The 23,345-nt window shown below is 31.5% G+C and overlaps 3 protein-coding genes across 3 annotated transcripts; all 3 read left to right on the top strand.

Annotated features, from left to right (window-relative positions):
- The first annotated feature begins 219 nt into the window (after window positions 1-219).
- Window positions 220-2,465, top strand: LOC110664646 (cytochrome P450 CYP749A22). The gene is made up of 5 exons (XM_021824424.2): window positions 220-550; window positions 655-878; window positions 982-1,214; window positions 1,299-1,677; window positions 1,750-2,465. Exons 1-5 carry the CDS (start codon window positions 265-267, stop codon window positions 2,182-2,184), a joined length of 1,557 nt encoding a protein of 518 aa, XP_021680116.2. The 5' UTR covers window positions 220-264; the 3' UTR covers window positions 2,185-2,465.
- A 14,628-nt stretch (window positions 2,466-17,093) lies between these two features.
- Window positions 17,094-20,570, top strand: LOC110664649 (cytochrome P450 CYP749A22). Its single transcript, XM_021824426.2, has 6 exons — window positions 17,094-17,240; window positions 17,902-18,685; window positions 18,792-19,012; window positions 19,088-19,320; window positions 19,490-19,868; window positions 19,981-20,570. Exons 2-6 carry the CDS (start codon window positions 18,418-18,420, stop codon window positions 20,407-20,409), a joined length of 1,530 nt encoding a protein of 509 aa, XP_021680118.1. The 5' UTR covers window positions 17,094-17,240; window positions 17,902-18,417; the 3' UTR covers window positions 20,410-20,570.
- A 913-nt stretch (window positions 20,571-21,483) lies between these two features.
- LOC110664650 (pentatricopeptide repeat-containing protein At5g66520) lies at window positions 21,484-23,326 on the top strand. Its single transcript, XM_021824427.2, has one exon. It carries the CDS (start codon window positions 21,672-21,674, stop codon window positions 22,980-22,982), a length of 1,311 nt encoding a protein of 436 aa, XP_021680119.2. The 5' UTR covers window positions 21,484-21,671; the 3' UTR covers window positions 22,983-23,326.
- The last annotated feature ends 19 nt before the right edge of the window (window positions 23,327-23,345 follow it).

The following is a 23,345-nucleotide window of genomic DNA, read 5'->3' as shown; positions in this document are numbered from 1 at the left end:
TTTAATTCGAAATTTTACAATCCATTATCTCCTTTTCATAGTTTCAATGTTACTGTGAGAGTTGGTGATTAATCTAATTGATTAGTTTCATGATTAGTCTAATTGATTAACCGTTTGGATATAACTCTTTCTAGTGTAAAAAAAATAAAAAAAAAATAAAAAAAAAACTATTGGAAAAAATATATTCATAAAAACAGGGGAGCACCGACTTTACCCCCAACTCATACTTTAGCGAACTGTAGCTTACAGCTTGATGCAAGAACAATGGCTGCTTTAGCAATTTTTTTAATCATTCTTTCAAGCTCTCTGTGTCTCTACCTCCTCTCAAATCTCTTCAAGTTCCTTCACAGAGTTTGGTGGACACCCACGCGCATTCAACATCTTATGACTTCACAGGGAATCAGAGGCCCTTCCTACAGATTCATTTATGGAAACGCCAAAGAAATTACCAAAATGAGAAATTTATCTATGAGTAGACCCATGAAGGATCTCTCGCACGATACGTATTCCAGAATTCAACCTCATATTCACTCGTGGACCAAGATGTATGGTAATGAGCTGCTAACCTTTCTTTTTTTCATTTATTTAGTTTTAATCTCAGTTCCAGTATGAAATTTACTGGGTTTTTCTTGTTTTTGCTGTGTCCCTTCATAGGGACAAGTTTTCTGTATTGGTTGGGTACTCGAGCTATGTTGCTTATTTCAGAGCCAGAGCTGGTAAGAGAGATTCTAAATAATAGAGATAAGTTCTATCCAAAAGCAGAGGTGCATGCTTTAATTAGAAAGCTAATAGGAGATGGGGTCGCTGCATCTGAAGGTGAAAAATGGTCTAAGATGAGGAAATTGGCTAACTATGCTTTCAACGTAGAGACCTTAAAGGTAATTAAGATCCCCATTATCAAGTTGTATTTCAATTTTAATTATGCAATTTATTTTTTGTAATTTGCTTTTTCGTAAACTGCAAAAGTGGGGTTATTTGCAGAACATGATTCCAGCAATGATTGCTAGCGCTCAGATGGTGCTGGAAAGGTGGAAAAATCATCAAGGCAAAGAGATTGAGGTGGTTGAAGAGTTTAAATTACTGACATCTGATGCGATTTCTAGGGCAGCTTTTGGAAGTAGTTATGAAGAAGGAAAGAAGATTTTTGACATGTTAACAAAGTTAACCTTGTTAGTAGGCAGAAATGCCTTCAAGATTAAGCTACCTGGTATCGGGTAATGTTAGTTTCCTCTGCCTTATGATCTAGTAATGCTGCTCATTTGCAGACGAAATAATGCAATTTTGCATCCATTTTGCAGTCAGATTTGGAAAACTGGAGATGAAATTGAAGCAGAGAAGCTTGAGAAACAAATAGAAAACTCCATTTTACAAATAATCAAAAAGAGAGAAGATGAAGTGATGACTGGAGATGTAGAGAACTATGGAGATGATTTTCTGGGAATTCTACTAAAGGCTTATCATGATGATGATCAATCCAAGAGGATTTCATTAAAAGATGTGATTGATGAATGCAGGACACTATATGTCGCTGGACAAGAAACCACTAATGTATTGCTCTCATGGGCCGTCCTACTTCTAGCAATCCATTCAGAATGGCAAGAGGAAGCAAGAAATGAGGTTTTCAAGATTTTGGGTCACCAATCTCCAAATGCAGATGGAATTGCAAAGCTGAAGATAGTAAGTTGAATCAAATTATAGTTAAAGTTACATTCAACTACAATTAAGTTCTAATTGGACTTTTCAATGCAGATGGGAATGATCATCAATGAAACACTAAGATTATATCCTCCTGTGACTGGATTTGTAAGAAAAGTAGACAGAAAAGTTCGGTTGGGGAAGCTCACTCTGCCTGCTGATGTAAACCTGCAAATCTCAACTCTTTTAGTCCACCATGATCCTCTTACTTGGGGTGAAGATGTTCATCTTTTTAAACCAGAAAGATTCTCAGAAGGACTTGCTAAAGCTACAAACAACAATAAGGCTGCATATTTACCCTTTGGCCTGGGTCCTCGAACTTGTATAGGCTTCAACTTTGCAATTACTGAAGCTAAGATAGCTCTGTCAATGATTCTACAGCGCTACGCCATCACTCATTCCCCCACCTATGTTCACTCACCAGTTCAGAATCTTACAATTCGCCCACGACATGGAATTCAGGTGGTGCTTAATCCATTGCAAAATTAAGGTTTAGAGAGTTTCCAGTAAAATAAGCATTTGCAAAGTGCTCCAATAGGTTTAACCATGATTTGGTAATGTATTAAAAGAAGTTGCTCTTACATTGATGGTCAACTTCCAGTCATCTGGGGTATATATGCAAACAGATGAATGCCTCTTTTACTTCATGTTCTGCAGCAAATTACCTGGGCCTTATGAGAAATTAAGAATGGCATTGGGCATCTTGCCTTTGGGAACATCAAGGGCTAAGGCTGGCATTTTATATAGTAGTGGCAATTATGTTGGAATGAGCCCTGGGCCCAAAATTCTTTTTTTTTTTTTCCGAAAGATGAAGTAATGCATTGATGAAATGCTACGTACATAAAAACGACCCAGGGCCCATAACACAAATAGAAATCTATCTTAACCTAAATCACCCAAACTCAGTAGATAGGCCCAAACCCCTAGAATAGATGTCCTAAAAGTGATTGCAAGGGTCGGGTATCCATCCCACCAAATTCTAATAATAGGAGTTTAAATAATATATAATTAAATTTAAATTTATAAAATAATATTTATAATGAATTTAAATTTTATATATTAAATATTTATTATTAAATTTATATATATATTTAATTAATTAAAAATAAAATATATATATTTATAAATTTTTATATATTATATTTTAAATAAATAAATTTTAAATATTTTATAAAATTATTAAATTTTTAAACATAAATTATTAATAAAAAAAAACTTAGATTCTTAATTAAAATATATATAAATTTTAATATTTTTCAGATAATTGAATTTAAAATAGGTTTAAATAGTTAAAAGATAAATTTTAATTGGGTTTTATGTATTTAAAATATTATTAAGATTTTATGATGATTTTTAGAAATACTTATTCAGAATCAAAATTTTAATTTAAGAGGCTCAATTAAAATATATAATTTATTAATAAATTATTTAAATATTAATAAAAAATTAAATAATTAATAATAATAACTATTTTACAACTATAAAATAAAATTTATATAAAATTATTATTAAATTTACTTAAAATTTTTAAAATACTCAAGATTTTATGCTTATTGAAATTTAATATAAAAAAAATTTATTTTAAAAAATTACCATTAGATCCTTAAAATCTTTCCAAATATAAGGGTGGTCCACCTGGGCTCCGTCCCTGATTGTCATCCTAACCCGGATCTTATGCAGCGTCGCTGGTTCATTGAGACACCCAGCTGCTGGAGATGGCTTTTTACAACCCAAGAAGTTCAAGTCCGGGGAAGCCTTTTTCTATCGGTCACATGCAAATCTGTCTGAAGCCAAGCAGAGAGCTCTAAAACACCAGCACCATCCCAAGCAACGGTTGGAACAAAGGAAAAATAGATCATCACAAAAGTCGACAGAGGATGGCCGTGGCAGAGCTACCTCGCACCTTACAGATTGCCATTTGAATATCGGCTCAGGGACCCGCAAGAAAATACCATTAAGATTACACACCGTCTCACCCATCGACAACAGATGCTCAAGCCGATGACCTACAATCTCCCTAGAAACACCTGCAACACCAAAACATCATGCAGGAGCCATCACACAAAAACTAACAACAAGGAAAGCAGATCAACACACAGGCTCTCTTATAATAATTCCACATTTTCTTTATCTTTTGTTTATCGGAAAGTAAAACTCAGCCATGAACTTTGCTTTAGCAATCTGACATGAACAAGTGATTGTCCAGTACTGGGATGCATTTTTTTAACATATAATTCATTTTTTTGTTATTAATTGATTTGTCATCTTCCTTTACAGAGGCAGCAATAGGTTTCAACAGGTTGCTTTCGTATGAGTATGTGTCAGACAGATGTTGCCAAATTATTGTATTGTAAATTTGTAATGGTCATGCCTGGCTCACACGGCGATCTAGATTTTTTTTTAAAAAAATATTAACTCTGAATAATGATTAAATATTATTTTTATTTAAAAGTATAATGAGAAATGATGGTGAGTTTTTTAATGGCTCATTTTATTGCATATTACTTCACATTTAGCGGTGAGTTTCTTCTTATGTTAAATTAAAGATGATTTTACATTTAAAAGTTAATAATTATTATATTTAAAATTTTTATTTTTTTTATAATTAAAAAAAATAAGTTACAATATTATTAATATTATAAAATATATCTCTTTTTATAAAGGTGATTAAACAATCATTTATCGTGTATGAGGTTATATAAAATATTATTATACTCTTATTTAATTTTTAATTTTATCAAAAAAATTAATAATTAAATTTATAAAAAATCAATTTATATATATATATATATATATAAAAAAATAAGAAGAGAGATCAACTGTCTCTCTATCATTTTATTGAATTTGAGTTTTTTGTTTTTAATTAAAACAACAACAAATAACTCTTTTTTTTTTATAATCAACAAATAATTCTTAATTCCAAACTATGTATTGGTTACAAGTACACATTATTATGTTATAATTAAATAATCAAATTGAACTGATAAAATTTGATTATTTTAATAATAGTAAGTTTGATTCGATTCTGTTTGTAGTTAGTAATAATAAAAATTTTTAATTTTCAGTTATTAGTTGAATTTTAATTTAGTGCTTGAATTAATTTAAATAATTAAATTTTTTATTAATTAATATATATATCATTTATAATTATTAGTTATATGATTTTATAATAATATTTCATCTATAATTATTATTTTATTAATATTTAAAACATAAATATGTATCTTAAGTTAATGATAGACCGAGTTAGATAAAAAAAATCCTAACTTTATTATATATAGGTCCGCATCAATATCAATAATATGTAAATATTTTGATATTATATCCCTCTATATCATACTAAACCTTTCTTTTCTATTTTTCAATTTTTCTGTTATTAACTAGTTACGTTATTGCACTAGAACATTTGATTATCTACATTATATATGATCAAATCATTTTAAATGACTCTCTCGTATTTTATTCTTAATATATGGTACATGCATTCTCTCTAGTGAATATAGTCATTCATAATTTTATCTATTATAGTTTTATCAAACGTGGATCTTAACATTTGTATAATTTATATTTGAGAAAAAAAATCTTAACATTTATATTTATCTTTGATTGTTCATTTTATCTAAATTTTTTAATTTTGGATAATTAAATTAAAATTTTTACAATTAAAAAAATCTTATTTAATTACCAAAATTAAAATCGGAGATTTTGACTTTTCCCTCAAGTATTCAGTTTAATGTATATTTCTTAAATACAGCATAATGAAAATTCCAAATTAGATGGGATATATTGCCCTCAAGTTCAAGATTAGAAAATCATAAATGCCCTGGCCTTGATAGGTTTCAACTGTTCATGAGGAACCAGAATTCGTAACCTGGGATGCCAATTTAGATTTCCGAAATCATTTACTACAGCTCAACGCATTAAAAAATAATGCATCTTTACATCATAAACTCAACTCAATTAAATTTTTATCTCAAAAATTTAAAATCAATTATATGGAATCGCTTTCTCCACTCTAAACGATTTTAAGTTAAATTGTTAAAAATGTGTAACGCTTCTAGTCTTTTACATCATAAGAGAACGAAAAATTATTTTTACGTATAAAAAGCTACATTAATGAGAGAATGTAATTTATTAACCAGTGAAGTTAAGATTATAAACACATAAAATAGATAATGGAGAGATAGGTGTGGAGAAAGAGAAAGAATTAAAAGCATAGTTTCATAAACTTCTATTATTTAATCATAAAGGAATACCAATCATTCCATCCAACTTTAATTAAAGTCATCATCATATGCAACAGAAAAAAAAGCATATAAAGGTGCATGTTATTATATATTTTTTAAATTTTATTAGTCACAATCTCATACAAACCTAACATCAAATACCTATTATCTTATTTGATATACACGAGAATTCTGTTGAACACCTAAAATTATATAGAGTTTTTTAAATTGTTTTCTTTATTTTTTTAATTTTATGATATTTTTATTTTATTTAAGATATATTAAATTTTAATAATCAATTAAATTTAATTTTTTATTATTTTTAATTATTACATAATAAGAATTTATTTTTCATATTAAACAATAGTAATAAATAATGGCTCAGTAGACAACCTTTTACTAAAAAAAATAATTTTTCGATAATTAATTTTAAAGATTAAAATAATATTGTAGACTTGTAGGAAAAACTTTTTTTTCCCTTTCAATTTTATATTAATTATGATATTAAATAAAAAAAATAAAAATCCGTTTAATAACCAAACTTAAATGATTTTTGTTTAATAATATAGTACGGTTTTTCAACCTAGATTTGGATTTATTTTAAGTTTTTTTTTTCTAAACAATTTTAAGTTCAAAAGATTTTCTAAGAAAAGTAGGAAAGCAAAATAAATATTTATTTTCTACCTATTTTTATTTTATTTTCTAACTCCTTTTTTTTTAATTTATTTTAAACTTAGACTTCTATCCAAATAGAAATTTGTAAATATTATAAAGAATAATAAATTTTTTCTATTTCAAGAAAAAAAATTTATATATCCGTTTATCAAAAACTATTAGCTTTTTTTAATTTAATATTTTAGAATATATTTATATTACTTTTAATATTTTAATAGAATTATATTATAAATAAATTTCTATCTATTATTTTTTTTTAATTTTAGGGTTTTCTTATTTTGCTTAAAATATATTCATTTTTAAGTATCCAATTATAAATTTACTCCTTCATTTCATAATGTAAAAGAAGTAAAATTAAGAATTTTAAATTTATATGAACTCTAAAATTAATTTAAATAGTAAAAATATAATTGTAAATAATATAAAAAATTAAAAATGTTTTGGGCAATCTCAATATTCCATCCTTCATACATAAATTATATATAGATTATAGATAGATAGATAGCAATTAATTGTATTTTTTATTTTTCACTTATTAATTTTTTATTTTTATTAATTACTTTTTATAAAATTTTATATTTAATTGAAGTTAAATATAAGTAAGATTAAAAATTTTAAATTTATACAAATATTAAAATTAATTTAAATATTAAAAATATAATTATAGTTACTTTAAAAAATGGAAAGCATTTGGCAAATCCAATATTCCCCCGTTCTCACATTTATATATAGTAAGTATAGATATTATAGATTATTTATATTATTTTATTTCTCACTTATTAATTTCTTATTTTAATTAATTACTTTTTATAAAATTTTATATTTAATTGAAGTTAAATATATATATATAGAATTAAAAATTTTAAATTTATATGAATTCTAAAATTAAGAATTTTAAATTTATGCAATCCTTAAAATTAATTTAAATCATAAAAATATACTTGTAATTAATCTAGAGAAGGAAGGGCACTTTTGAAAAAGTTAATATTCCCCCCTTCCCACATTTATATATAGTATAGATTTTGTTATTTTTTATTTTCAATTTAATATTCACATAAAATTAATTTCTGCAAATTTGGGATTATTCTTTAAAAATATATTTTTTAAAAAATTTAATATGAATTCTTTCCTGAGATCGCAATATTTTTACTACTACACTAAACTCTTATTGCACTTGAGTCTTACTAAAATTTAATTGGTTTTAGTATAAAAAAATATATTAATTGGTTTACGATGCCAATTAAGCTTACCAGTGGAGTGCTACCTGGAATAATGCTTGGTGGAAAAATGATCAACTAATGGCACTCTCACCACTCTTCAGCAAAATCTAGTTTGAGAATTGCAGAGAAGCTCCACCTTGACATTGGCGGCAACATGCTTTTTTTTTTTTTTTTTTTTAGCAAAGGTAAGAAAACTTCATTGAAAGCCATTAAGTAGGCAAATCATTAAGTACAAATTGATTCTAAAACCAAAAATTATAAAAGAAGTTACAGTCTCTAAGAGCCTTTGAAGCCAAAGCATAAGCAACTCTATTAGCATTTCGTCTAGCAAAAATGAAAGAAATCGACTGTAACAATCTTGAGAGGATTTGAATATCTCCGATGATTGCCTAAATCTCAACTGGAGCTTGGGATCCTTGAATGGTGTTGATAACCACTTGAGAATCCCCTTCTATTATCACTCTCCGGAAACCTTTTAAGTGGGCTAACTGGATAACTTTCGTACAAGCCATGCATTCAAGAATTAATAGGGAAGAGATGGAGTCAATTCTTTTGCAGTTCCGAGCATGGGGAACCCTTGAATGATCTCTGGCCACTACTGCAATTGATCCCCTACATTCACGCATATTTGTGGCAGCGTCAAAGTTTAATTTCATGACATTAATTGGGGGAGGAGAAAAGGCCATCGTATCAGTGGGAGGATTCTCAGCAGCTAGACCTGCAAAAGGAGAATTATTGGCATTGTTAAATTCTTCAAGGTAGTGAATAGTTGCTGCTATCACATCTTGGTGAGAAAGATTTTTATGGTTGAAGATAAAGCTGTTTATGTGCTTCCAAATTGACTAGAGTATAAACACGCACAATTGAATCAACTTGTTATCATCCAATTGATGGTTCAGATTGCTAAAATCTCTCTCCATAGGTCCGTGGTCATAGAACCTTGTAAATGGTTTGCTCTTAATTGGGGAGGAGAGTTGGACCATACTTCGATAGCCTTATGGCAGCCAAAGAAAAGATGTTTAGCTGATTCTACTTCACCACATACTGCACATTCTTTAGGGAGATGAGGAAGCCTATTGTGGAGTTTTGCATTTGTGGGAAGATTGTCTTGAAGTAAACGCCAAAGAAAAAAGGCAAGCCTTTTTGGAAGATGTAAATTCCAAATCTCCTTCTAGAAATTTTAAGGGCCTGTAACACCCATCACCCGACTACAGTGTAGCCAAGCAAAGCATGTCACACTTGGTACCGGAGCATCTCATTTTATCTTACTTTATTCCTTTAAAAATTTTTTTTAATATATTTTAATATCAATTATTTTTCTATGGAGAAACCCGAGGAGTTTCCCCTGTTTCTATTAACATTTGACGTATTTCACTATTTACCTGCTTGAAATTTCAATAATATTTTCAAAATAAAATCTCATAATCATCTCATATTTCAATATCATCCAAGTATTTCAATTCTCACATTCATTCCCATCCACTTTCCCTCATACTCCATTCACATATCAAAATTCTCATATTTCCATTAATTTACATAATTTGCAAACTAATTGAATAAATTTACAATTTATATGATATACAAATTAATTACATATGAACTAATCAATTTATTAATTTACATCACATAAATATTATTTACAAATTCTTAGTTTACAATTCTTAGTTTATATTACAACATACAGAATATTTATAATATACAAAATACATAAAATGACTTATATGGGCTCTATCTACATATATTGCTGAGGAGGTGATAACCTTGAACCCTTCTGATACTTCTGCAGATCTGGACTTCAAAATCCCAGTCTAGTATCTACTGAGTTTTGCCTTCAGTACCTACGCGAAGGAAATAAATCCATCGCACTAAGCATTTCTGTTTAGTAGTGTAATAATATAACAAGAAAATAATATATACAAATAAAAAAAGAATTAAGCATTCTAAATATTCAAGTATCAATTTGAATTAAAATGATATTTCTAGTATTAATTATCTTATATGCTAATTCGTTCATCTTTGGAAGTACTGAGTTTATAGCCTTACAGTAATAATATTCAATATATATTTTAATTCTAGGAGTATTGCATTTTCGGTTCCTACAATTCTGAAAATTTCATTTGTACTACTTAATTCAGTTATGTTTCCATTGCTAATCTTTTTTTTTTTTCAATACTTTCTAATGTTTTTAATTACTATGTTCTTAAATAATTTCAATAATTTACACTGCCTAGGTAACCTATGACAGACTGACTAAACTGGATAACGAGTCGTTGGCACTGGACACCACGGTGGCTCGGGCCGTCATACCATGGGACGCGGAATGTCAACTACGTATGCAGTCAATATGGCTAAAAAGCCATGATAACACATAATCGGACATAAAAGCCATGAGTGCAGGCATAAAGCCATGAGTGTGGGCATAAAGCCATGAATACAGATATAAAGCCATGAATACAGACATAAGCCTTACGCAGTACTGTCATAACAATACCCTATTGGTATGCTAATCTATCCAATCTGACACACATGTATAGGCGATACATGAGCACATAGTACCATTAAGTGTTCATAAGTTTCATTATTTCATTATAGGTTCTAATTATAATTTCTAGCATTTTAATCTTTTTCATAATAGAAACATAAATATCTAAGTCTAATATTTACATAATTTATGCATTTATCGTAATTTATATATTCATTATGTTATTCATAACGATCACAATTCAAAATAATGGTTCTCATGTACCATTGTACTCAAAATATTTTTTTTCCTTTTACAATAATGAGAACTCATGTGTCATTCATACATTAATATGGTTTATTTATTTGTTACACTATTTATATAATTTATCATTTGAAATTCAACAAATGTTTTTGCTTACTAAGTTTTTATAATTACTCTTAATTTCACTCATGTACCATTAAGTGTCAATATGTTTTATTTTATTTCCTAGTGGGAATACAATGTCCAAATTCATTTTTATCTAATACATATATTCATAAATTTCATTTGTATAGTTCATTTACAATTTCATCTCTAATCTATCACACCAATTCACATGTACCTAGGTTCAAGTAAATATTCATTTTTATTCTATAAAAAGGGAAAGTCCCCAAATATTATTTACACATCATTTATACCTTTAATATTTCATTTATAGTAATTTACAATTTACATTTCAAACTATATCAACTATTTCTCCTAAATTCTATTTGTGATGAGCCTACAAATCCCATCAAACTAATTACATGATTTAAATAAACCTTAAATCATTTAAGTGAGGTATCATTAGCAATTTAAATTTTGGTCATTTGCATTCATTTCATTGAGGTTACTATTCACTTAACTATTCCTATACAAAAGTTGACTTTTTAATACATAATAGATTTGTTGAACCTAAGTTTACCAAGATACCATATTTTGCATTTTATTTTTGTTGGCATTGATTTCCAATGTCATTTCAAAGCTTGTTTTATGTTTTTTAAAATTCTAGATTTCATATCTTAAGTTTATTGCTCCATTGGTCATTGTTACAGTGGAAATTTGATAAAATTCTCTTCATCAAAGTTGTTCATTTATATGTCTTCTTTAATTTCCTTTTTGAATCACTCCATTTGGAGTTTTATAGCTCAAGTTATGGTCAATTTACTATAACTGGCTGGATTAGTCTTTACGCAGATTTTCTGGGCAAATTTAGTTCTGTCAGATTTGGTGTCCTAATTTGGACTAGCAATTTGAATTGGTTATGGTCATAATTTGAGTTGATATTCTTCATGAAAGTTGTTCTAAATTCTCTAAGCTTTCCATTGACACAAAAATCAGGTCATTTGGACCTCTCTACACAAAATTAGGGCCAAATGAACAAACACTGTTCATTTAGTCAGTTTTTTCAGGTCCAGCATTGGTTATTCGGATTTGGCAAATTTTTAGGTCATCCTAAGTTGGTTTTTTGGGCAAGCTTTCTTCATCAAAGTTGTGCCATTATGTATCTAATTTCATGTCCAATTGGCCTTGCACCAATTGAACCTACACAACTCCAGTTATAACTACCCAAACTTGCTAGACTCACATCCAGCTCTGCAGGTCACTCCAGGCAGCACATCTAACCTTAATTCTTATGTCACAAATCACTTCATTTCCTAATCAAACATAACCAAATGGTCACTAATTGATCATTAGAACTTTCTTTCACCAATACATGAGCAATATCCCAAATTTGGTGTCCCAAACCCTAACTCCAACAACTTTAATTCTCTATATACAAGCAATCAATGAATTAAGACATCAAATTCATGTTCAATGGCAACCATAAACAACTATATTTCAATCTAATCAATGAAACCCTAATGTACCCTATGGTTGCCGAAATTTCATGGGATATAATCATGCATTTTTCTTTCAATTTCTATCAATTTTTCAACTTAACTTAGCTTAAATTCAAGTTTAGAAGGAATTAAGAACAAGGACTATGGCACTAACCTCTTGGCTGATTTTCTAGCTTGTTCACCCCTCAGTTTCTTTTACTTTCTCTTCTTCTAATTGCTACCCAAGTCTTGCTCTAGTGGTAAGGGAGATTTTTTGTGAAGAGAGGATGAGGTTTTGAGGTGAATTGAAGTGGGATTCAAAGCTTATGGAAGCTTTAATGGCGGAGAGGGGTTTGGGGACTTGGTTCAACGGGGTAGAGGTAAGGGAAGACAGAAAATTTTGGTTCATTTTCTGGCCATTTGACTTCTTGAATTTGGTTTAGAATGAGGTGTCACAATGTGATTGGGTGGAGGCACACTAATGACATCATGTGATGTCATAATTTCCAATTTTCTTTCTTTTTCTTTTCTTTTCTTTTCTACTCATTTTCAATTAAATTTTTAGCAATATTTATTCATATTTTATGTCACATAAATTATTTATTTAACTGGACAAGTTGGCCAAAAATCATCTCTGAAGATGAAATGACCAAAATACCCTCCATTTGGCTTATTGAGCCAAAACCGTCTGTACCGATCTAAAAATTTTTCTTAGCATTTTAATAGCATTCTAATGCCATCAAAACCTCAATGACTCTTCTCTGGAGTCTCAAAAATTATTTCATGAATTTTCTCCTGGGTTTAGGGCTTCTAGCTGTGAAGACAGCAAGTTCCCGTCAAGGTCACCCATCGCTAGGGTACCGGCTCATTTAACTTCATTGTATTTTATTTCTTAAATTTTTCTAAATTTTTTCTTACCATTATTTGGGTTATTTATGACTCCTCACTCTATTTTACAAATAGTTCCAGACATTCTAGCTGTACGGACAGAAATTGATTACCGGAACAGTCGAATGCGCGGACTAGCTAAAGTGAGGGTGTTACAGGCCCCTTTGGTTTCAGGTGCTAGTAGCAAAGGTTCTAGAGATCCCAAAATTCCTCAACAAGTCCCTAACAACTCGGTATCTAGATTTTACTACATAATTCCCTTGCCTAGAGTCGTGCTTAACAAGACAATCTTCCTTTTGAAAAGAGCTATAGAAATAACACAGATAATTTGTACTTGCTCTTCTATGAAATTGTTTCTCAGTTTGGCAATGTCCCAAGAAGTGCCACCAATATCAAAGAGATGAGACACCCAAACCACATTTGCATCATTGTTGTCTTTAACTCTTGGGATGTGAGGAAAGATTTAGGAATCCAAAGGTCAGACTTGCATAAGACAGAAGAACCATTACTAACTTGCCATCTCATCCCTTTAGAAAGGACTTGTCTACCCCAAAGTAAGCTTCTCCAACCCTAAGATGGGTTACTCCTCAAGGGAGCACTCATGAAAGAAGTATAAAGAAAATATTTGCCTTTAAGGACTCGTGCCAATAAGGACTGGGGATTGGAGGTTAATCTCTACCCTTGCTTTACTAAGAGAACCATGTTGAAAACTTCTAAGTCTCTAAAGCCCAAACCACCATTGATTTTTGGATCACATAAATAATTCTAAGCAACCCAATGGATTCTCTTTTCCTCTTTTTTCTAACCCCACCAAAATCTAGCCATGAGATTATTAATGCTTTGGCATAAAGAATTCGAAATTCTGAAACTAGCCATAGCATAAACTGGGATTGCTATAGGTATTGCCTTAAGGAGAACCTCTTTTCCCCCTATGGATAAAAGCTGCTCTTTCCATCCTGAGTTTTTGTAATGTATTTTATCTCGAATGTGGCTAAACATCTGTTTCTTTGACTTAACAAATTCTGAAGGAAGCCCCAAAAATATATCTTGCCCCATAAGATTACTAATATGAAGAATAGTAGAGATGCCTGAACGAGTAGTCCTAGGAGTGTTTGGACTGAAAGTGAGTGAAGATTTATTGAAATTAACATGTAACCCACTAGCTTGGGCAAACTCATGGAGAATTTGCTTGATCATCTCCACATTCTTTGAAGTAGCTAGGGAGAACATGATAGAATCATCTGCAAAAAGAAGGTGGGACACTCGCAGTCTTCCCCTGGATATAGAAATGCCTTACAAAGATGAATTTCTGATTTGATGAGATAGACCTTCCATGCAGAAGAGAAAAAGATAAGGGGAGAGAGGGTCCCCCTTTCTTAATCCATTGGAGGGATGCATGAGCCCCACTTTGTGACCATTTAGCTAAATAGAGTAAGACACAGTAGTTATGCACTCCATAACCCATTGAATCCAAAAATTGTCAAACCCAAAGCACCTAAGCATATGATGAAGATAGCTTCACTCAACACAATCATAAGCCTTGCTTATGTCAAGTTTCATAGCCATTCCATAATTTTGATTCTTCCTGCGATGCTTGAGATTATGCAAAATTTCATTACACAAAAGAATATTGTTAGAGATCAATCTACTTCTTGTGAAAGCACTTTGCCCATGACTGATAAGAGAATTCATAAAAGGTTGTAAACGAGAGGTTAGAATTTTTTAGATGACTTTGGACAACACATTGCATAAACCAATAGGTCTCAAATCCTTCATCGTTTGAACATTTTTCACCTTCGGGATAAGGGTAAGAATAGTGTGATTTAGGCTTTAGAGCATCTTACCATTTTGAAAAAAATTATAAAACTGCATTACACACCTCATCCCCTACTATTCTCCAATATTTCTAGAAAAAAAAAAAAAAGCCGTCAGATCATCCTCCCCTAGAGCTTTGGAGGGATGTATAGAGAAGATAGCTTTCCAAATCTCTTCCTTTGAGACCAGACTTATAAGACAACCATTCCTATAGTCAGAGACTCTAGGAACATAACCATTAGTAATATTATTAAAGTTTATAAGATTAAAGGAATTATAGATATTGGAGAAATAAGATTGAGCTACCTCTAAGACCTCATCAAAGGAGAACTTCCAGTGAAAAAATGCTTGATCTTAAATGTTGGATATATTATTCCTACACCTCTTCTAAATATTTTTAGCACGAAAAAATGTTGTATTCCTATCTCCCAAGTGAAGCCAATCTTGCCTAGATTTTCAAGCCTAAAATTTCTCTTCTCTGGTAATTTCAGATGATAAGTCTTTCTCCAGTTGTCTCACTTGTTCTCCATCCCACTTCAAAGGATCACTTTTAGCTTGTTCCAGAAGACCCTTGTTATAGTTAATTCTGTTTTGAGAATTAAGATTTGAACGGTAACTCCAATCCACCAGGTCATCCTCGCCTTTCTTAAGATTGAACTTGAAATAATTTATGCCCTTGAACTGTATTGCTCCATACAGATGAAATAACTTTTTCCACTTCTTCATTCTCTACCCATCTTGCATCAAATCTAAATCGTCTCTTGGCTCTCTTATAAGTTGGCATAGTTGTAAGGAGGATAGGCCTGTGATCAAACCCAATGTCTTCCAAGTGGAACACCACAACACTAGTATAAAGAAGTAACCACTGGGGAGAGGCAAAGCAATAGTCAAGTCTTTCCTTAATGTGGTAAGGTCCATCTCATCTATTACACCATGTTATCTCTGGATCCCTGAAACCAAGTCAATAACACCTAAGTCATCCACAAAATGCTAGAGAGGAAGAATTTGAGTTTGGAAATTTATATTGCCACTAACTTTTTTCAAAGATTTCAAGAAAGAATTAAAATCACCCATGATTACATGATGATCGCTTAACTGAGTTTTATAGTCAACCAGCACATGAAATTGAGAAAAGTGAATTTCCTCCACACTACTAAAATAGACAAAGACCATATCCCATTTTCCATTGATAAGATAATCATGAATACACACATGGAAGAAGAAGTCTTCCTCATGAATAATAGAAACATCATAATCCTTTCTCCAAGCTAGGCTTAGACCCCCAGCTAAATCTCTAGGTCCAATACAAGAGAAATCCACAAAACCACATTTATGCCACTGCTTTATCACAAAAGAAGAAATATTTTTTGTCTCCATAATGAAAACTATGTCAGGTGAATTGGATTTACATATCCCTTTTAAATGATGGACAGTCAGGGGGTTTCTCAAACCCTGGCAATTCCAACTAAAAATCTTCATTTATCTGGATGGGCCCATTTATGGCTGGCAACCTCCACCATTATAGATTTTTGTTCAGAGGGTAAGGCTTTTTACTTTATTTTGGCTCAGATTCTAGTTCATTATTACACTTACCACCTTCCACTTGCTTTGGGTAACACAGGGTTTCAGTTGGGGAAATGGTGTTTCCATCACCAACTTATTGAATTACCACTCTTGCTTGTGTGCTTTGTGATCGAGCTAATCTTTTCCATTTTCGTTTGAGCTGAGAAGGTTGGTGATCATCCTCTAATTGTTTAGCTGGTATAGGAGGATCTCCTACCTCTGAGACAGGAATTTTTATCTATTCTTTGGCCTTAGTTTTTGCTTTATACATTTTCGCTGCCATTAAGACCAAGTCATCAAAGGAGATAGTGTCTACTGGATGAGTCCCCAGTTGTTCCATCTTTACATTCTAGCTTACATACAAGTCCTCTGTTTTCCTTTCCATCTAGGGGAGTCAATATGATTAAGTGGACTAATTTGCTCAATGGGTTCATTTTGGCTTTGTGGGCCAGCAAGGGCTAAAAAATGTTTGAGTTACTCTTGGTACTTTGTGGGTCTGGGCTATCTTGGTTTTGGTCATTGAAGGAGGAAGAGTCTTAGAGGTGAGATGGGCCCCCAAATTTGACCCAGGATACAGGGTGCTAGCAAAGCCTAGTCTAGTACTGGCTGAGAGATAAAAGAGCTCTGTTTGGTTATCAAGGTCATATCTTCTCCCTTATTTATAGGGCTAGGTTTTTCTTTTTTATATTCTGACAGAGAGCAACAACTTACTGACTCCCAAAATTTGAAATGGGTCATTGTCTGCAAGAAGGTCACCTCTTAATCCTTCGACATCCGAAATCTCAAATGCCCAGCATAAATATAAAGAACATTGGAAGCAAAATCTCAAGGGAAGTCTTGGTGGCTCTTGAAGGTAACTGCTAAGTTTTGACTTCCTTCCTCTTTTTATGATTTTTTTTTTTTATCCTTTAACCTCATATATTTTAAAAAGGGAAGTATGATTTTTTTTTTTTTTTTTTGAGAAGTAGGATTGTAACCCATTGATTAAATAACAATGGCTCAAATAGAATTTTGGTATAGATGCATATACTATTGTTATCCCATTTTCTAGGAGTATTGTTTAGGTTATGAATTTATGGATTTGTGTATTTAATTCTTTGGAATTTTAAGAACATTTGTTGAATTCTTGAGATAATTACATGTGAGATTCTTGAATTTTTGGACAATAAAATTTATTTGATCTTTTAATTCTAATTTTTTTTTCAATTGAATGTATAGAATGTTTAAGATTCATCAATTAAATCATAATCCAATAAAATTAAGTTGCTTCTAGTGGTTTTTATTTGAAATGTGTAATTTTGTAGGATTGTAAGGATAATTTGATGGATTAAATTGTCCATTTTCTATATTTTGTAAGATTAGTATCTTATAGTTAATATAAGATTGCTGCACATCTTCAATTTGGGTTGAGAGACCAGTAAAGATTGCTGCACATTGCATATACTCTAGTATATAATTGGACAGTGTATTAAGTTGCTTATATTGATAAACCTACCCTTTATTTGTCATTGCAGGCGATTTTCTGGATTGCTTATGTGATCGTGTCTCAATCAGGGAATAAGGAGAGTACCAATCAGATGTTCGGATACAGGCTAGCAAAAACAATGAAAGAAAACTTGTCTGCTTGTATTACACTTATTGAGCCTCAGACAAATAATAATGAAAAGAATAAACAAAATATTAAATTATAGAATGCAACTTTTAGTTGATGGCCTGGATAATCAATTGATCCTTTCGTTGTGCTTTCTTCATCAACCATTTGTCAAGGGGACCAACACATTAGTTCAAATTCAGAAGCTTTTGGCGAAAATGCCAAATATTTGAGAGATAGAATATAAGAAGAAATTGTCAAATTCAGAAGCTTTAACCAAAGAAGAAGTCATTGTGTCCGCGATGGGACCAATGCTTGGTACTTAGTTTCTGTCATCAACTACATCCCCGAGATTCCTTGGCCTCTTATATTATAGAGAGGAATTGCTTAATTGTAAGTCTATGGTTGATTAAAGAGGGTTGCAAGAACAGCACGGACTATGATGATTTTGGTTTTGAGTTGTGTGTTAGTGTGCTTTGTCATATTATTTCTCATCAAGTTCTTATATGAAGTATGGTGGAAACCAATTCACGTACAATCTGCACTGAGGTCACAGGGAATAAGAGGCCCCCCTTACAGATTTTTCCATGGAAATGCAAAAGATATCATCAGAATGAAAAATGAATCCTTCACCAGTTCCATGGAATTATCACATCAAATATTACCTAGAATCCAGCCTCACTATTATTTATGGAACAAGCTATATGGTAGTTTTTTGTTCGTGTTGAAATTTCAAAAACATTTTCCTGATTGAAAGCTTTCGAATTAAAACCTCCAAATTAATTGACTGTTTCTTCTACAATATGGTTGCAGGGAATAATTGTGTCAGTTGGCTTGGTCCTCGACCTCAGTTGATCGTCACGGAGCCTAATCTGGTTAAAGAGATACTGAACAAAGATGAATTGTATCCAAAACCGGAGTTTGAATCTTATTTGAAAAACCTCTTTGGGGATGGACTTGTAACAACCAGAGGTGAAAAATGGTTTAGGCAGCGTAAACTGGCGAATCATACATTTCATGGAGATAACTTGAAAGTAAATTCTTGATCTTCTTGTTACATTATAACTATTCAGAGCTTCTTCTATTTTAACAATTTAAAATATGTATAGGTTATGATTCCAGCAATGATCGCGAGTGCAGAGATGATGCTTGAAAGATGGAGACAGCATGAAAGCAAGGAGATTGATGTATACATAGAATTCAAGCTATTAACATCTGAAATAATTTCCAGGACAGCCTTTGGAAGCAGCTACTTGGAAGGGAAGCATATTTTTGATTTGCTATCGAGGCTGATTCTTATACTTTCCAGAAATAATTATCAAGTCAGAATTCCTGGACTAAAGTAAGTTTTCTTTTTTCTTTTTTTTTTTCCCTCTTTCCACTTGAGCACAAGACTCGATTGATTATAGAACAATTAATTTGGATTAAAGTTTTGTTATAGTTATTTTCACAATTGTTAGAAACACACAAACATTAGTTTTACTTAAATGTATCCACTTCTTCTGCTGCAGAAAAATTATAAAGACAAAGGATGATATCGAAGCAGATAGACTGGAACATGGCATGCGAGACTCCATCTTAAAGATGATAAAGAAGAGGGAAGAGGAAGCAAAGATGCGTGAAGTGGATAGCTATGGAAGTGATTATCTTGGAGTATTGATAAAGGCAAACAGGGATGTGGATAAGACCAAGCAAATATCCATAGACGACCTAGTTGATGAGTGCAAGACATTTTATATTGCTGGACATGAGACAACTACTAGTTCACTCACATGGAGTGTTCTTCTTCTAGCAATGCACAGAGATTGGCAAGAAAAAGCTAGGAAGGAAGTCCTGGAATTATTTGGCCAAAGAAATCCAACTTCAGATGAAATATCAAGATTGAAGATCGTAAGTAGATGCTATAGACTTTAATAAATTAAAGAGATGTTTTTATTTTCAGTTCAATCTAATCTCTTTGCTACTGCTGCTTTCTTTTTTTTTTTTTTTTTTTGTGGTTCAGATGAATATGATTGTCAATGAAACTTTAAGGTTATACACTCCTATTACTACTCTGATAAGAGAAGTCCAGAAGGGAACCAAATTGGGGAAGCTAATTGCTCCAGCTAGGATGGATGTCCTGATTCCAACTCTAGCAGTGCATCATGATCCTGAAATATGGGGAGAAGATGTTCATCTCTTCAAACCGGAAAGATTTGCAGAAGGGGTGGCTAAGGCTACAAGGAATAACATTGCAGCATTTTGCCCATTTGGTTTGGGACCAAGGAATTGTGTGGGCATGAACTTTGCCATGACAGAAACAAAGATTGCACTCTCAATGATCCTACAACGTTACAGGTTTACTTTGTCACCAAGTTATGTCCATTCACCCATTGTCCTTATCGCAGTTTGCCCACAAAGTGGACTTCAAATCACTCTTCAGCCCTTGTAAGTCCTGAATTGCTGATGGTTGTCTTGATTTGGCATGGAATAATCATTTCAGTTTCTCAGTTAAACGTGTTCATTAGTGTTAGGAATTTAGGATGTTTGTGTTCCTCATAAATATAAATTAAATAAAAAGAAGGGCTTACTTTCAAATTTGACAAAAATATTTGATTATTGTGATAATTACATGAGAAATTCTTGGACTTTTGGGCAATTTTTTTTTCTCACGCATTAACCAAGTCCTAAACTCCTAATCAAATAAAGTCGTCTAGCATGGCTTTTAATTAATCTAGTAGATAAAATAATTATTGGTCATGTTTTAATTTGTTTTAAAATTTATATTTTAAAAAATTTGATAAATAATATAATTTATTATATATTTATTAACAAAAACATTACTAGTAAATATTTTTTTAATGTGGAGTGAAGATTTATCCATGTAATTAAATGTAGAATTAAGTCTATAAAAATGGTAGAAGCTATTAGAATATTTAGTGTCATGAAATAAAAATAAATGTTTAAATGAAGTTGACAAATAATTTTTAAAATAAATAATAAAATTAATTCTTATTAATTATAATTAGTATAAATTTTATAATTTTAATATGATATAAATAATAAGATATAAAAATTGGAAATGACCAATTAGGTCTTTGCAAAATGCAAATGACTAGTATTTAATTTATACATATTTAAATTTTATTCTTATAAAACAACTAATGATTTATTTTATAAAATTTAAGAAAGAAATTGTTTGATTTAAAAAACATAATCTCAATTGAGAATTTTTTATAAATTATTTTATACTTAAATTTTATTAAAAAAAATTATAACACTTCAAATTTTTAAAACGTTTCACAATGTACCTTAATTCTTAATTTTTATAAAATATGAAATTAAAATATTTTTAATACTAAGTGTAAACTCTAATCACACTAACATAATGATCTACTGATATTTTACACCCAAATTTTATAAAAAAAATAATACAAATAAATTAAAACAAATAAAAATTGAATAAACACTCTTGATAGAGGAAACAGAAAATTAATATTATAAAATATTGCAAATATAAATACAAATTTAAGCAAATTCTCTTTCACTCCCCTGAATAAAATGTCTGTCTTGCTTCTTGTAGGGACGAGTCTCTCTCCCACACTCCAAAATCATTCTCATTGAGATGAACACATTCTTCAGACCATTGGTTACCGCAATTTCAAATGGGAATTTAAATTTTCTTTTTTGAGATTCCATTGAAAATTATGAACAATGCTAGTTCCTTTCTCGCGATTCCTCAAATCCACAGTAAACCCTGGTCCATGCTTCTTCAGAAAATGCTTTAACTCATGGGCTTCAGAAATCAAGAATGCCTCCTCCCCGTACAAAGCTTTGGACCTCTACTTCCAAATGCACCGTCGTTCCATCCCTTTTGATAGCTTCTCTGTTCTTTTCACGCTCAAATCATGTACCCGTTTGCATAGTCTTATCATTATTCGTCATATGCATTCTCATATAATCAAATTGGGATTCATCACTCACGTCTATGTTGCCACTTCTCTTCTTAATGCTTATGTTGTCACATCCTTTAGTAATGCGTGTCTATTGTTCGATGAAATGCCTGAGAGAAACACTATTACGTGGAATACAATGATTACAGGGTATTCAAGGTCAGGGAATATCAATAAAGCACGCGCCATTTTTGAGGAAATGGCATTGAGGGATGTGGCTTCTTTGTCTGCCATTATCAAGGCCTACTTTGACCATGGCTATTGGGGTAAAGGGTTATCGTTATTTCGAGAAATGATATCGAGTGGGGAAATAAAACCAGACCTAGTGACCTTGGGAACTGTTTTATCAAGTTGCGTAAACTTGGGTGCTCTTGCACTGCTAGTTGGGAAATCAGTTCATGGCTTTACAGTGAAGAATGGGTGGGAGCTGAATGTGCAAATTGGCACAATTCTGGTTGACTTGTATGCAAAGTGTGGATACATGAAGAATGCTTTCCGGGTTTTTGATTTGATGCAAGAAAGGAATGTCATGAGTTGGACTGCATTGATATGTGGGGCAGCACAACATGGCTTTAGTCAAGAAGCGTTGATCTTGTTTAAGATGATGCAAAAGACAAACGTTAGACCTAATGAACTGACTTTCACAGGTATTCTCAATGCATGTACTCATTCCGGGATGGTTGAAGAAGGCCGAAAGTATTTCAAGATGATTGAAGAGTATGGTTTGGAGCACAGAATTCAGCATTATGGATGCATGGTTGATCTGCTTGGTAAGGCAGGGTTGTTAGAGGAAGCTTATGAGGTTATTAAGACAATGAAATTTGAGACTAATGTTGTTATCTGGGGCTCCTTTTTGTCAGCGTGCAAGGAGCACAAGCAGTTTGACATGGCTGAAAGCGTGATTGAACAGATCTTGAGTGCAATAGATCCAGAGAATGATGGGGGCATTTATGCTCTTATTTGTGATTTGTATGCTTTAAACGAGAAATGGGATGATGCAGAGAGGGTGAGGAAATTAATGCTTGATCAAAATGTGAGAAAAGCCAGAGGATCTAGTTTTATCAGAAGTTGATTATAGGGCGTACATTCATCTGTTCTCAGGCAACTTTCCAGGACTGAAGAACTAGTTCATCAATGATTATTCAGCTTCCAATAGTTTTGACTTTTGAATGTTGATCTTTCTATGAGTGGTTATGGCATATCAATCCGTGTTTACCGCTTCGATCAGTACAGCAAGAAGACAGCAAAAAAGAAGAATTTTAGATTGCTTATGCCCTGTATCAACGTTTAAAATGAACATTTGTCCTATTTGCTAACTACATTTTCGGGAAAGAAAAAAGGATTTGGAGCACTTTGGGGTTTCATTTCCTGGACCATTCATTTTGTTTAATAATTCATTATATATTACATTTGATATCCCTAGAGAGACTTCCTG

The sequence above is a fragment of the Hevea brasiliensis genome, chromosome 2 (genome assembly GCF_030052815.1).
Source record: "Hevea brasiliensis isolate MT/VB/25A 57/8 chromosome 2, ASM3005281v1, whole genome shotgun sequence".
NCBI classification, from domain to species: Eukaryota; Viridiplantae; Streptophyta; class Magnoliopsida; order Malpighiales; family Euphorbiaceae; genus Hevea; species Hevea brasiliensis.
Note: the sequence above shows the minus strand (reverse complement) of the source record. Positions and strands in the feature narration are given on the sequence as shown.